Source organism: Armigeres subalbatus, chromosome 3 (assembly GCF_024139115.2).
Source record: "Armigeres subalbatus isolate Guangzhou_Male chromosome 3, GZ_Asu_2, whole genome shotgun sequence".
In the NCBI taxonomy this organism is placed as follows: domain Eukaryota; kingdom Metazoa; phylum Arthropoda; class Insecta; order Diptera; family Culicidae; genus Armigeres; species Armigeres subalbatus.
In genome coordinates this window covers 311,767,894-311,784,031 of record NC_085141.1, presented here as the reverse complement: position 1 = coordinate 311,784,031, position 16,138 = coordinate 311,767,894, and the positions used below count along the sequence as shown (strand labels likewise).

Here is a 16,138-nt window from a genome sequence, read left to right as displayed (position 1 = left end):
AGACCCTTAAGGTAACTTTCCCAAAGAACCCATATTTTTGAAGCATCTATTTTTAAAATCAAAAACAAAAACCGAAAAAGTGCTGCACGTGTGAACCGGCCTGAAAAATTCACCCAATGTCCGTTCAAAATCGGGCCAATCTAAAAAAAACAGCACTTTTTCCATTTTAAAAATAGTTGGAGGCTTAAAAAAATATGGGTTCTTAGACAAGTTGACCTTAAATAAGCCAAAGAATCGACTGAGACTAAAACAAGATACAATTTTTAAAGGGAAAGGTCAATTGACTTCTCCAAATGGATACAAGTGCGCGTTATTCCGCTGTATTCTTCTCAAAGTGCCATATTTTTTGACGCCTCTAAGTACCTATTTATAAAATTTAAAACAAAAAATTAAAAAGTGCTGTTTTCTTTATAGATTGGTAAACATCGGCTGAATTTTACAGGCCGGTTCACGCGTGCAGCACTTTTTCGTTTTCGATTTTGAAAATAGAGGCTCTCGGGTAAACTTTCCCGAAGAACCCACATGTTTTGAAGCCTCTAACTATTTTAAAAATCAAGAACAAAAACCGAAAAAGAGCGGTATGAAAAATTCAGCCGATGTTCGTTCAAAATCGGACAAATGCTAGGCCAATCTTCGTAATCAAATTTAAAACGGTGATTAGTTTTGTTATCATCCTTCAACCGGGATTGAAATAACTGACTGTATTTTGAACTCGCTATGTACAGAGGCACAGCATGAATAAATAATACAAATAACAGTCTTAAAAAATATCTTTGCTTATATTACAGTCTTTTACTCTTGAATAATGATCGAAGCAGGGTAGTTTCGGAAAAAAGAAATTTGAGTCTGAGGGGAGAACCACACGACTGAAACCTTCATTAATAGAGCAAAAAGAAATGTAGGAACTGTAAGTCCGGTTGATTAGGATTTGTTTGAAAATAGTTTCATACTGAGCTTGGCAAACTGCAACATTTCATATTAACTCTGAGATATGCAACTATCCGTGTCACCCCGACTTACAATCCTAACTGTAGGGCTTAACTCAATGTCATTCACTGTTCTATTTTCGACGTTATCTTGTAAATTAAATATTCTAATGTAACTGACGTGGTCTAAGGTCAATGATCTTATTTTCTTCATATTTAAACATTGCCGGTTTTCAGCTATATATTAGTTTTTACGTGCTTAAACGGTCTAATAGTTCTGATATTCTAACATTATTTGAACATATAAGTAATATAGCCTAAGGATAAAACAATTTATATATGTATAATATTTTGAGAAGCGCGAATTTCTCGTTTAAATCTATATTACCAAAGCATATGTACACTAATTAGGAAAGGACTTTTCATCACTTTTGAGAACTCATAATCAACACACGACGTAACCTTCGCATAACTACAGTAGAACTAATGCTAATGCGTATGTCTGACGCGGCATACAAAACGTATGAAACTAATAAGAAAATATCTTGCTAGCATTGTAAGAACCACACTACGCTTCGTCTGCTTCTAATTTACCAAATTCAGTGATTGGTATTGCTCCTCGTTTACCTCAGTCATCATGAAACTTCCATCGGGGAGAAGAAGAACCACTCGCCGAGTGCCACCTGTGAATGATCAATCGAATGTATTTTCAATACCGTTCAGTCGTATTGTGACAATTTTCAACTTACCAGGCGAGGGCTGATCCGCTTGCACAACCTCGGCCGTAATTTGTCCGTCTTGCGAATCTTCCGTTTGAATCGTCAACTGTTGATTAGGATCCACTCCTTCCTGCATCTTGTACTGGGCAGCTTGCTCCTCGGTCATTTGTTGCCCCTGGTAAATAAACGGAATTAAAATAAGACAAACAATCATCTAATCAGCAACCAGCAACTCACCTCCTGTGGAACACCGATCTGGGCGACCGCTTCCGAGACGGCCGCATCCAGCGTCAGGACACCTCCGGCGCCCTCTTCGCCTTCACCTTCCTGTGAAGCCACAAGAACGCACTGTTGCTCCCCGTCGGCACCCTGAGCGATCAGAATGGTTTGGCCTTCGGCATTTTTGCCCGCTACCTGATACAGAGTGCCGTCCTCTCCGGCCACAATGATTGGGGAACCATCCTCGTTGGTGAGAATCTGTTGCACCTGGGTGTCCTGTTCCTGCTGTTGTTGAGCGTCATGCTGCTCTTGGTGGGTCACCAGCTGTTGCTGTTGGGGATGCATTGGGAGCTTCTTCACTTTGGATTTATCCTCCTCGGGGGTGATAGCGGGTTCGCCTTCGGCTTGGCCAAGCACTTTGCCCGTCACCGGACAGAGAGTCATGGCTCGCGGAGGAGACTGGGGTGCCGGGTTTGAAAAAGTGGTCGGGAAGGGGTCAGGAATGCCGTCGTCTTCTTCCTCTTCGTGATTACCGATCGCGGGTTTCGGTTCGACGTGTGTTGCTGGCGAAACGACACGTTTCACTACGTTCAGGCCTTGCTTGCGGAGCGCGTTGATCTTTTGTTCCGATGTCGTAGGTTTCGCAACAGGCGCACTCCTAATGTTGCGATTGACTACCGGTCTGGCAGTTTGTCCTGGTGATAGTTTCGGAGACAGAGAGCTACGTTGGACAATGTTGGTGGTGACTTTGGGAATTGGCGCACCGGCTGGGCTGGTGTTGTTGACTACTTTCTGTAATGGTTGTCTCTGTACAACAGCAACGTTAGATTGTTGTTGCTGTTGTTGTTGCATAGCTTGTTGGATTGGGACGGTGGTGCGAACGACTTGTTTGACGAGTTGCTGAGTTCCACCGACATTTTTGCGAACGATTCGAGTCGTCGTGGTTGTGGTCATTCCTGGAGGCGTTGGTCGTTGAGTAGCAACTGGCGAAGGCTGTGGAGATGGTGTATTCGCATTGACTTTGAACACTCCCTGTTTCGGCACCTCTCCACGGTTGACGATCTGAACCTGGGCCTCTCCAGCAACATTCTTTGCGCTGGTGAATCCAGGTTTTTTAACCACTCCGCTCGCGGTACCATCCTTGAATGTTTTCACAATAACTTCCGCTGCATTGCCATCGTCTTTTTTAACTACTCCACCGACCCCGTTCACCACTTTAATTGGCGATTTTGCACTAACAGGAACGATTTTAACGTTTCCAGTCTGTTGTGCCTTGACCAAAGCCTGGTTCACAGTCGCACTGTCGGCTCTGACTCTTTTGATCGTTACTTCCTCTTCTTCCTCGGGTTCGTAGTCGCTGTCGAGTTTCCGCTTGCCGAACGTATCTTCGTTGCCAGAACTCCCGGCTTGGGCCAGAGGGTTACTCCCGACCCACTGTTTGACTTTGTCCATGGCATTGATCTTGGAATTGCGCGACGGTCTCCCTCCTAGGGGGGATGTCATCGCTACCGGTACGGTTGTGATAGTTGGCAACGCTTGTGTCACCATCGGAGTCGTAGGTGCTGGGGAAGCCGTTTTTGTAACGGTGACGGTTAAATTCGGACTCGGCGTGAGGGTGACGGTTATTGGACCGGTGGATGCAGATGAGCTCGTCGTGGAGACAGCAGTCGCAGCAGCAACAGACGTTGTCGGTGCAGATGATGTTTTAGCTTTTTCCGCCTGTTGTTGCTGAAGAGTACGGGCCGCAGCCGCCGCCCGTTGTTCCTTTTGCTTGGCCAGCTGTACCTCGAAGTATTCCAGCACACTCTGACACGTCTGTAGATGAATCAGCGGCTCCCAGGTGTTCTGATCGTGGGCAAACTTGGACCACTTGACCAGATATTCGTGCTCCTTGCGGCGAGGATTGAAACGTTTGGCCAGGATTTTTTCGACTTCCTCCTCGACGACTTCACCGCTGCCAGGTGTAGTGCGCTTGGCAACGGAACGCTTGCTGTCGAGATTTGATAAAAAAATTGTTAGGACAGAGAATTGGAAATTAAGATGAAGCTTGGAGGCAAACTAAACTATGAATGCCGAGAAAGGATTTTCAATTCTCAAACAAATGTTCATGTTCGAGTTATAACTAATATTTAATTTCGAATAACGTCGCCCTTTTCTAAAAGACGTAATTTTTCAATTAAATAATAAATTTCTTGTTTTCATTCTGATTAACTTACCCGACTCCTTTATTCACCACGTTCAATTCCGGTTTCTTAACCTGAGTGGAAATTGGCGTTTTCTTCACTTCCGGTTCCGTAACGGACCTAATCGGTGTGGAAGTTGTCAAGGGAGGTGGAGTTGTTTTTATGTCTGGCTTGCGGTTCGGTGTAAACCGGTTCTGTTGCCCTGCCGGGGGTGTAGAAACCGGATTTGTTGGTTCTGAAAATGTTTTTTTTACTTATTTGATGCTGAATGATAAAAAATAATTCAAAATTCCTACTCTTCTCATCCGGTCCATTTTCGATAATCGTTTTTGTAATCTTAACGGGCATTTCCTGCAGATTTCCTTGCCCCATCTGTGAATGAAAAGAACCGAGCGTCATAACACAAAAATAATTTATTTCTCATTCTTCAGTTGCATTACCCTGGCGAATGATTGAATCGTACGGCCGGCCACGATCCAGGTCTCCCGCACCGATTCCTCCAGCTTAACCCAGGTTTGGTAAAGCTTCCAGGAGTTAACATTGCCGGCACCGGCTTCTGCTCCATCGCTGTTCAGCTGGGCTGCCTTCCAGAGCAAAAATGCCCAAACCTTGGACTTGGTCTCACGACAGTCCTTCAGGGTGGACTCCTTTCGGCACTCCTGCTCTTTGTGCTCCTTAAACAGTTCGATGAAGTGGAACACGTTGTGGCACCGGCCACACACCAGAACATCGCTTTGTGTCATTTCCGCTTGGGCCTTTCGAATTAGATCCGGGTGCTTACCAATGTCGGCCGGGTCGATCTCCTTGCCCATACTTGAAAGGGTACCTGCAAGTATAAAGTTCGAAGAATGTTTCTCATCTTGTATTACATAACAAAAGCGATTGAGAACAAATGGCTAGTTTCAATCGACTCGCCAATTGAGGTGTCTGCATATACGTGTGTATGAAACACCTTTTTAGAGTGAAGAACTTAAAATTAAGAAAATCACATAAATAAAGGAAGAAAAAAAACCTTTTTATATCAACCATCATCCCATTTACTTGCAACGTGCTGCATTCCAGACGATTTGTGGTCCTATTTTTGCTATTAAACATTACGTTCCGGAGTTATTCTAAAAAATAATTATTTACGGGTAGATTGGAAAGTAGCGTGAAACTATCTCCTTAACAATGTTATTATTATGATCTTTCGATTTTAGCTCTTTCAATTGAGCTGAACTTAGTTGACTACCTTCCTCTTCTTCCTTCTAGGCTCTACATTTCAACTGGAACTTGGTGTGCTTTTCAACTTCTGCTCGGGGAATAGATCAATAGATCTAATAACTGGTCCCAGTGGCACACCCGAACAGGAAAAAAAACTTCTGCTCGCAAGGCTACTGGAGACCTCAACCAATGAGTTAAAAAAAAACAGATTAATTCACCTAGCGTTGGTGGTGCCTTTCTCGCATTTAGTTAAGACACCAATCTTATATAGGGTTTATATGGTCCGATGTACCATTTTCTTCCTAACTTTTAAACGCAATGACCGATCGTTATAAAATTTAATAGTGATCAACAAGGTTTTGTCCCCTGTCGAATGGACTTGTTGCGAGAAAATCGGTTAAGGATTTCTATATGAAAAGTTGTTTAATGTTTTTTATAGCTTCTGTGCACACACATACACACGGACAGGCATGTGCTCAGCTCGTCGAGCTGAGTCGATTGGTATATAATACTACGGGCCTCCGAGGCTTCTATAAAAAGTTCGTTTTCGGAGTGAAATGATAGCCTTTCGGTACAGCTTTGTGGTACGAGAAAGGCAAAAAAAAAAAGCTAGAGCATGATTGACGCTTTGATTCTCTTTTTTCTGCTGTTAAAACTGTCGAATCGAATGGGTTTTGCAATGACATTTTGCTCCAAATCCATCCCAGCCAGCAAAAACTGTTCCGGACAGCGACAATCTTTCTCTTGTAGCTTATATTTTTTTGTATTTTGTTGACGATGGACGTGAGCTTCATGACGTCACCACATTCCCCTTTGGAATAAAATTGAAAAACCGATGTTGAGATCTATTTCCCTATATAGCTATTTTCACCTTATTTAAGTGATTTCTAATTTTTTTTAGATTTCCAACCCTTTCTTGCTTTTTGCCTTTCTTGTACAACAAAGTTGTACTGAAAGGCTATGATATCTCATGATACAGCCTAATGTGCTTTTCGCCCTCCAATTTTGCTATTGTTTCTAAATAAAGAAGCATGTTTTGTATTAAGTGCCTTTTTCATATAAATGGTATGAAATAGGATTCCAAATACATACGATGCATTAGAATGAGCGTTTTACCTAACACAAATTATAGCGCAATGAAACGCATCATATGTAGTTCTTCGTCAATTTGATTCTTGATTTGATATAAGCTACAATAGACCTAGGAAATATTGAAAAAATCAAAAATCGATCCCCAAATTCGAACCCCCCTAACCCTTCTTTCGCTACTAACCGTTTAAGCTAATCGGCGCCTCCGTCGCTCTAGTAGGTTACTCTCGGTTGTGCGACCGCTTCGAGTGAATTTCACTGTGTAGTGCTGTGCGCCCAATTTCCTCCAAAACTGGCTTGGCTTTCGGACACCACAACTTCGGAACCGTGACGAACTTTACTCGAACTGGACGTTTTGCTACTTGCCCGCGCCTTATTCCACACGTCCGTGTTTTATCACGTAGGATTTTCACTGGTTTTCACGGTAAAATACGATCTGAAACTCGTAGGAGATTTGGCTCCTGCTTTTGATTTCGGCTGGTCGCTTGGTGGTTCGTTCGCTAATTTTGTACCGCGTTCAAAATGGGAACGAACCGGAACCCTTGTGGCGAAGCAGCGTTCTGTCGAGCTGCACGATACCAGGTGGTATTTTTGCAAAGTTTGAAACGACGGTTGATACACGGAATTTTTTTTTAAAGGGCTTTCCACTCTTTCATTTTAATGAGAGAGGTCCACGTGATGTTTACTATTTCTAGATTGCTTTGAGAATAGGTCGTATGTGCAAAAGAGAGGCTCTCTTTGTTCACGCTCTCTTTCGCTTGTACATAAGCTAGTTTTGCATATTTTGCCACATTTTCACTTCAGAACGCTAGACAAAGCTATAATCTTTACACAGAAAGAAAAATCATTAATGAAATTAAAAAAACCATTGGTTAAAATAAAAAATTGCGTTGGTTCTTTTTCGTAGAGAGGTGCGTATGTTTAAAATAAAAGTACAGAAACTTTTGCGTCAGCAATGGTTCAAAAGTGGAATGTCACTCTGAAATCAAAAGTTTAAACTTTCAAAACAAAACTGTACAACTGTCAGATCCAAATGGTCCCACTGTAAAAAAAACTGTCAGATATTTTAATTTGGAAATTGAATTTCATTTTGCCCCAAAAGAAACCTCCCTCCCATTACCATTTTTCATATTTTCTTTCAAAATGTAATTTAACCGCAATCATCTTAATTTTGTTTTATTTAATTATTTATAGCAACTTTTCTATCATGTTGTGTTGGTGTCTAAGGTAAACTGGGTAAACTTCCGAAATTGTTGCTGGCCTTTTCCGGGCCACTTGTTGGGCTGCGCATTTTGACATGCAAATAAATCCTTTCTCTTCGATCAAAAATGACAAAATATTTATCTGTAAGAAAAGAAACTTGCATCAGTAAGAAAATATGCTCATAATGTCAACCAGCAAAAGCCGCATCTAACGTCGTCCTCGCCATCGAAGCTCCGGAGTTGGGCGCTACTTTGGATGGCTGTAGTAAGTTTACACACTGTTGTCTACTGTTTATATTCTTGATTAACAAATTTTACTTACCTCCCGGTTCCGTAAGATGCCTCTGTATATTTGTCAGGTCGGCGCTGTCCTGAAGACCGAAACCGTCGACGTTCCGCTGAATGATCACCGTTCCGCAGAGCTGAGGCTCAATTATAGAATGTTCCGCACTTGCATGGATTACGATGATGTTTTTGTTTATTTTCTCTGTTTTGTGCTAATGTTTATCGTTACTTAATTTGACAGTTTTACAATTTTTTGGTTGAATGGAAGAACTTTTAATTTCACACTGAGTACAAGAGAAAAATAACTTTCAAACAAATAAAACACTTTGATCAGAATTATTTTAACTTTTATTTTTGGGAAAACGGAGCACTTTTCAAATTAAAAGTGCAAAACTTTTATTGAAACTATATTTGTTTTTTGTGTGTAGATATCTGCCAAGAAATCTGAAGTAAACTTTATTATAGATCTGTAATAATCGAAAGAGAATGGAGGCAAAGACTCTCTTTTGCACATACGACCTATTCTCAAAGCACTCTAGATTTAATCTTTCCCGCTTTCATAGAAAACATAAACAATGCAAGAAATTCCGCCAATTTTTCACGGATTTTTATTTACTGAAAGCGCATCAAGCTATTGTAAACAAGCTGTTTCTTCAATAATGTTATCCAGCTTTCCACGCTCGGTAAAGGCTACCTTACACCTCGGGAAAATTTTCCGCCGGATTTTGATCCCCGTGCATTTTAAATTAGGCTTTCAGCGATCGTGTACGTACACGCACGTTTCACTCACACTTTCACTCGGTTTGTTTGCAACCACGAGCAGCTGTCACGGCAAAATCAAATGGTATTGTTTGCAACCACGAACCCGCGTTTGTGTTGGTGAGAAATGTCGGCGAGACCCTAATGGGGCCGGGATTTTGATTTTCCGTGACCAAATCCCGAAAACATCGCATATGCAAAAATACATGGGGAATAAAAACCGCCAACCAAATTCCCGAGGTGTGAGGCTACCTTAATGGCGGCTTATCGGTGTGTAAAAATCAATTGGTCACTGTACTGTTTGACTAGCTGGAGGAAAGCCCACTGGCGTTCCTGGGTGAGGGGAAGGGAAAAAAGGCCTTTTCGACAGTGAGTTTTCCTCCAGCTAGTGTCAAACAGTACAGCGACCGATTGATTTTTACACACCGACAAGCCGCCATAACCAGCGTGGAAAGCTGAATTGTAGATCCAGTTGAGAACCGATCGCGACAATCGCATTTTCCCCCATTTCCGGATGTCGCAACTGATCGTTCGCTAATTGGGGCACGACCTCACCCCAACTACACACTTAAATCTAGAATTTCAGCTCGGTAATATTTTTTACTGATTCAATCCAGTAAAAACAAATTTTCACCGAGATATCAGTAAAATGTCAAAAATTTACCGACATCTGTACTTATTTTTACTGACGTTTCAGTAGAATGAAATGAAATACTGAGCTTCGGTAGTGTAAATTACCGAACTGCTCCGTATTATGAAAATCTACCAAGCTTGTCAAAAAATATACCGATTGCCCAGTAAAAATTTATATTATTCACTGAATAATCGGTAAGTTATTTACGGAGTTCTCAGTTTCCGATCAACAAGCATGATGCTTGATGTGACGCCATGTTTCTTTTTTCAACCAAATCAATAACTAAGAAGTCTCAGATTAAGCAGATCTGTCTAAGGTTCGTGCTACGGTTTCGGGAAAATCAGCATGCGTGTAAGTATAATTACTCTTGATAATAATTGTTTATTTTGCAAATGTTTTATTTGCTTCTATTTGTTTCTGAAATTTCAGGTGGTTCTATCAGGAACTAATAACCGGGACGTGATTGTCCCGAAGAACCGATTAAAAATTCATGCAACCCATGAAGAGCTGACGAGACCAGCACCGCTAGAGGCGCTAGTGTATTTTACTCACATTAGGATAAATTTATTTGAAAGTGTTTCGTTCTGTGTAGACTTTTTTGTTGTGAGTTTTGTTTATGTTTATGTTTACGTTTTAATTATAAATTTTCAACCAATGTTTGTTGTTTTTTTTTGCATTCCGGCCAACCTAAATTTTTTAAATTAAGAAATCCCTCATAAATCGCTCATAAATATTGCGACTGGAGCGGCTCTCTTTATACAAAGTGAAATAGACGAATAGATATAAAAACTAATCCATAATCGTTGGAAGCATCCGCGATGTCAAGTGTACTGCGGTGAACGAAGCACCGGCAACGGTCGTTTCAGCGACCGATAACGGGTTCGTATCTCCCGAGCTGCAGCAGAAGCTGGATTATGAGCGCAGGACCAAACACTTTGCGCCAATGTAAGTCCTCAAAAAACATCAATTGGATTTTTCTTTACATATTCCAAACATATGCTATATTTTTTTTAGAGTAATTAAGTATATAAATATCTTATTTTCAGCAACTGAACTTTTTCCCGTCTCTGAACCGCTATCAACCGCAGCTAATGAGAGTGTCGATGGTGATGGCAATGGTTGTCAATGGAGCAGCGATTTCAGTACGAAGCTCGGTACGAAGTACGTTCGATTCACTACCGGTTGGACCTACAGCTAAAAGTAATCCGCTGTCCAAATGAAGCGGGGCTCCAGGTTTGATTTTTATGACCTGCGAAAGCTTGTTGAGAACATGCACGTTCGGACACCTATTAGCTATTGTCTGTCCCTGGATGCGTATGATCTTCCAGTTGACGAGTCTCTGAGGACCGCTCTTACGGATCCCAAACGACACGAGCGGCCAAAAATCTCGGAGAAACCACTTGCGGCGAACTTTTAAAAGAAGAGCCATTTCCAGACGATTACCAACTAGAAGCCAGTTCACTATGTCAGGATATTCCCGAAAAAAAATGTTTAGATCTAAAACCGATCAGTTTTGCTGTATCATTGAGAGCCCCGTAAAGACTGATAAAGACAAAGTGTCCAAAGCCTTTTTCTCAACATCTATCTCACCAAAGTATATCTTCCTCAAAAACATCTTCGTGTAATTTCTTCCAGCCACCTTGGAAATTCATTCAAAATCAAGACAAACACACCTGCACCGTCGGCTTCTTTGGTATTTTTTTTGTTCCTTTAGGGATTTCGATGAGAATCCTTTAGGGACTCCTGGGAATTCTTGAATGATTCCTATGAAAATGCTTAGGGATTCCGATGGGAATCCGATAAGAACCCTTTACGTTCTGATGGTAATCGTTAAATGATTCCGATGAGAATCCTTCGAAGACTTTGGTGATAATCCTTAGAGATCCCGATGGGAATCCTTTGGAGATTCCGAAGGGAATCCTTTCGGGATTCCGACGGGAAATATCCGAAAGAGAGATCGGAATCGATGGCAATCCTTTAATGATTCCAACCGGTATCTTCTTAAATTCCAACGCGAATCCCTTAAGGATTGGGACGGGAATACTTACACGTACGTCCCACACCCCCATTTTACGACAAAACTCAAAATTCAAAACCACGCAGCTCAGCCAATTACTAACGGATTTTCAAGCAATCTTCTGGAATCGATCACAAAATTCCTATAGTTTTGGGAACCGAGGTCAATTTTTGTGCAATGGCCATGGTTCCGGATATATTCCGGGGAGTACTGGGGTCTCGACTGGGGTTACCTCCCTCCAGGAAAAAAATGGTCACTGGCAGATCGGCTTCGAAATCCATCGTGCGACATGTCACTTCATGATTTTGCAAAACAAGTACACTGGAGCACATTTTGGCGATTTTCGATCGAATTGGCCACCTTCGGGTACTTCCAGGGCCTGGTTCCCTTGGGGAAGTGGCCAATATCCGTTCAATCTTGAAACCCATCTTGCGGCATGTCAAACTTCATGATTTTGCAAAACAAGTACACTGGAGTACATTTCGACGACTTTTGATCGAATTGGCCACGATCCGGGTACTTCCAGGGCCTGGTTCCCTTGGGGAAGTGGCCAATATCCGTTCAATCTTGTAACCCATCTTGCGACATGTTAAACTTCTTGATTTTGCAAAACAAGTACACTGGAGTACATTTCGACGACTTTCGATTGAATTGGTCTCACGCCGGGTACTTCCAGGGCCTGGTTCCCTTGGGGAAGTGGCCAATATCCGTTCAATCTTGGAACCCATCTTGCGACATGTCAAACTTCATGATTTTGCAGAACAAGTACACTGGAGTACATTTCGGCGACTTGGTCACCCGCCTGGTACTTCCAGGGCTTGGTTCCCTTGGGCAAGTGGCCAATATCCGTTCAATCTTGGAACCCATCTTGCGACATGTCAAACTTTATGATTTTGCAGAACTAGTACACTGGAGTACATTTCGGCGACTTTCGATCGAATTGGTCACCCGCCGGGTACTTCCAGGGCTTCGTTCCCTTGGGCAAGTGGCCAATATCCGTTCAATCTTGAAACCCATCTTGCGGCATGTCAAACTTCATGATTTTGCAAAACAAGTACACTGGAGTACATTTCGGCGACTTTCGATCGAATTGGCCACCCTCCGTGTACTTCCAGGGCCTGCTTCCCTTGGGGAAGTGGCCAATATCCATTCAATCTTGGAACCCATCTTGCGAACCCATCTCCTCCCGGATTTCGTCCTTTCGTTCCGGGTTTCGTTCCTTCAGGAAGCTTCTCCAAGAATTCCTCCAGGAATTCCCCCGGAAGTTCCTCCAGGAATTCCTCCGGAAGTTCCTCCAGGAAGTTATCTGGAAGTTCCTCCAGGAATTCCTCCGGAAGTTCCTCCAGGAATTCCTCCGGAAGTTCCTCCAGGAATTCCTTCAGGAAGCTTCTCCAAGAATTCCTCCAAGAATTCCCCCGGAAGTTCCTCCAGGAATTCCTCCGGAAGTTCCTCCAGGAAGTTATCTGGAAGTTCCTCCAGGAATCCCTCCGGAAGTTCCTCCAGGAAGTTATCTGGAAGTTCCTCCAGGAATTCCTCCGGAAGTTCCTCCAGGAATTCCTCCGGAAGTTCCTCCAGGAATTCCTCCGGAAGTTCCTCCAGGAATTCCTCCGGAAGTTCCTCCAGGAATTCCTCCGGAAGTTCCTCCAGGAATTCCTCCGAAAGTTCCTCCAGGAATTCCTCCGGAAGTTCCTCCAGGAATTCCTCCGGAAGTTCCTCCAGGAATTCCTCCGGAAGTTCCTCCAGGAATTCCTCCGGAAGTTCCTCCAGGAATTCCTCCGGAAGTTCCTCCAGGAATTCCTCCGGAAGTTCCTCCAGGAATTCCTCCGAAGTTCCTCCAGGAATTCCTCCGGAAGTTCCTCCAGGAATTCCTCCGGAAGTTCCTCCAGGAATTCCTCCGGAAGTTCCTCCATGAATTCCTCCGGAAGTTCCTCCAGGAATTCCTCCGGAAGTTCCTCCAGGAATTTCTCCGGAAGTTCCTCCAGGAGTTCCTTCGGAAGTTCCTCCAGGAATTCCTCCGCAAGTTCCTCCAGGAATTCCTCCGGAAGTTCCTCCGGAAGTTCCTTCAGGAAGTCCTCCGGAAGTTCCTCTAGGAATTCCTCCGGAAGTTCCTCTAGGAATTCCTCCGGAAGTTCCTCTAGGAATTCCTCCGGAAGTTCCTCTAGGAATTCCTCCGGAAGTTCCTCTAGGAATTCCTCCGGAAGTTCCTCTAGGAATACCTCCGGAAGTTGCTCTTGGAATTCCTCCGGAAGTTCCTCTAGGAATTCCTCCGGAAGTTCCTCTAGGAATTCCTCCGGAAGTTCCTCTAGGAATTCCTCCGGCAGTTCCTCTAGGAATTCCTCCGGAAGTTCCTCCGGAAGTTCCTCTAGGAATTCCTCCGGAAGTTCCTCCAGGAATTCCTCCGGAAGTTCCTTCAGGAATTCCACCCGAAGTTCCTCCAGGAATTCCTCCGAAAGTTCCTCCAGCAATTCCTCCAGAAGTTCCTCCAGCAATTCCTCCAGAAGTTCCTCCAGCAATTCCTCCAGAAGTTCCTCCAGGAATTCCTTCGGAAGTTCCTCCAGGAATTCCTCCGGAAGTTCCTCCAGGAATTCCTCCGGAAGTTCCTCCAGGAATTCCTCCGGAAGTTCCTCCAGGAATTCCTCCGGAAGTTCCTCCAGGAATTCCTCCGGAAGTTCCTCCAGGAATTCCTCCGGAAGTTCTTCCAGGAATTCCTCCGGAAGTTCCTCCAGGAATTCCTCCGGAAGTTCCTCCAGGAATTCCTCCGGAAGTTCCTCCAGGAATTCCTCCGGAAGTTCCTCCAGGAATTCCTCCGGAAGTTTCTCCAGGAATTCCTCCGGAAGTTCCTCCAGCAATTCCTCCGGAAGTTCCTCCAGCAATTCCTCCAGAAGTTCCTCCAGGAATTCCTCCGGAAGTTCCTCCAGGAATTCCTCCGGAAGTTCCTCCAGGAATTCCTCCGGAAGTTCCTCCAGGAATTCCTCCGGAAGTTCCTCCAGGAATTCCTCCGGAAGTTCCTCCAGGAATTCCTCCGGAAGTTCCTCCAGGAATTCCTCCGGAAGTTCCTCCAGGAATTCCTCCGGAAGTTCCTCCAGGAATTCCTCCGGAAGTTCCTCCATGAATTCCTCCGCATGATCCTCCAGGAATTCCTCCGGAAGTTCCTCCAGGAATTCCTCCGGAAGTTCCTCCAGGAATTCCTCCGGAAGTTCCTCCAGGAATTCCTCCGGAAGTTCCTCCAGGAATTCCTCCGGAAGTTCCTCCAGGAATTCCTCCGAAAGTTCCTCCAGGAATTCCTCCGAAAGTTCCTCCAGGAATTCCTCCGGAAGTTCCTCCAGGAATTCCTCCGGAAGTTCCTCCAGGAATTCCTCCGAAAGTTCCTCCAGGAATTCCTCCGAAAGTTCCTCCAGGAATTCCTCCAGAAGTTCCTCCAGGAATTCCTCCGGAAGTTCCTCCAGGAATTCCTCCGGAAGTTCCTTCAGGAATTCCTCCGGAAGTTCCTTCAGGAATTCCTCCGGAAGTTCCTCCAGGAATTCCTCCGGAAGTTCTTCCAGGAATTCCTCCGGAAGTTCCTCCAGGAATTCCTCCGAAAGTTCCTCCAGGAATTCCTCCGAAAGTTCCTCCAGGAATTCCTCCGAAAGTTCTTCCAGGAATTCCTCCGGAAGTTCCTCCAGGAATTCCTCCGGAAGTTCCTCCAGGAATTCCTCCGGAAGTTCCTCCAGGAATTCCTCCGGAAGTTCCTCCAGGAATTCCTCCGGAAGTTCCTCCAGGAATTCCTCCGGAAGTTCCTCCAGGAATTCCTCCGGAAGTTCCTCCAGGAATTCCTCCGGAAGTTCCTCCAGGAATTCCTCCGGAAGTTCCTCCAGGAATTCCTCCGGAAGTTCCTCCAGGAATTCCTCAGGAAGTTCCTCCAGGAATTCCTCCGGAAGTTCCTCCAGGAATTCCTCCGGAAGTTCCTCCAGGAATTCCTGTCGAAATTCCTCCAGGAATTCCTCCGGAAGTTCCTCCAGGAATTCCTCCGGAAGTTCCTCCAGGAATTCCTCCGGAAGTTCCTCCAGGAATTCCTCCGGAAGTTCCTCCAGGAATTCCTCCGAAGTTCCTCCAGGAATTCCTCCGGAAGTTCCTCCAGGAATTCCTCCGAAGTTCCTCCAGGAATTCCTCCGGAAGTTCCTCCAGGAATTCCTCCGGAAGTTCCTCCAGGAATTCCTCCGGAAGTTCCTCCAGGAATTCCTCCGGAAGTTCCTCCAGGAATTCCTCCGGAAGTTCCTCCAGGAATTCCTCCGGAAGTTCCTCCAGGAATTCCTCCGGAAGTTCCTCCAGGAATTCCTCCGGAAGTTCCTCCAGGAATTCCTCCGGAAGTTCCTCCAGGAGTTCCTCCGGAAGTTCCTCCGGAAGTTCCTCCGGAAGTTCCTCCAGGAATTCCTCCGGAAGTTCCTCCAGGAATTCCTCCGGAAGTTCCTCCAGGAATTCCTCCGGAAGTTCCTCTAGGAATTCCTCCGGAAGTTCCTCCAGGAATTCCTCCGGAAGTTCCTCCAGGAATTCCTCCGGAAGTTCCTCCAGGAATTCCTCCGGAAGTTCCTCCAGGAATTCCTCCGGAAGTTCCTCCAGGAATTCCACCGAAAGTTCCTCCAGGAATTCCACCGGAAGTTCCTCCAGGAATTCCTCCGAAAGTTCCTCCAGGAATTCCTCCAGAAGTTCCTCCAGGAATTCCTCCGGAAGTTCCTCCAGGAATTCCTCCGGAAGTTCCTCCAGGAATTCCTCCGGAAGTTCCTCCAGGAATTCCTCCGGAAGTTCCTCCAGGAATTCCTCCGAAAGTTCCTCCAGGAATTCCTCCGCAAGTTCCTCCAGGAATTCCTCCGAAAGTTCCTCCAGGAATTCCTCCGAAAGTTCCTCCAGGAATTCCTCCGGAAGTTC

General features: G+C 44.6%; 1 protein-coding gene across 1 annotated transcript; it reads right to left on the bottom strand.

Moving 5' to 3' along the window:
* Nucleotides 1–1,037: 1,037 nt before the first annotated feature.
* On the bottom strand, nucleotides 1,038–6,854 carry LOC134225276 (uncharacterized). Its single transcript, XM_062705217.1, has 7 exons — nucleotides 6,524–6,854; nucleotides 4,488–4,873; nucleotides 4,344–4,419; nucleotides 4,081–4,282; nucleotides 1,883–3,854; nucleotides 1,676–1,820; nucleotides 1,038–1,609 (listed from the first exon to the last, which is right to left on the bottom strand). The coding sequence occupies exons 2-7, from the start codon at nucleotides 4,857–4,859 to the stop codon at nucleotides 1,512–1,514; spliced, it is 2,865 nt and encodes a 954-aa protein (XP_062561201.1). The 5' UTR covers nucleotides 4,860–4,873; nucleotides 6,524–6,854; the 3' UTR covers nucleotides 1,038–1,511.
* Nucleotides 6,855–16,138: the final 9,284 nt, after the last annotated feature.

Bases quoted from the DNA above. Each gene is read 5' to 3' on its own strand.
- LOC134225276 (XM_062705217.1), bottom strand. From the start codon at position 4,859: ATGGGCAAGGAGATCGACCCGGCCGACATTGGTAAGCACCCGGATCTA. The intron at 4,420-4,487 runs GTAATGCAACTG...TTTCATTCACAG, and splicing joins CGATTCAATCATTCGCCAGG to ATGGGGCAAGGAAATCTGCA. The intron at 1,610-1,675 runs GTAAGTTGAAAA...GATCATTCACAG, and splicing joins AGCGGATCAGCCCTCGCCTG to GTGGCACTCGGCGAGTGGTT.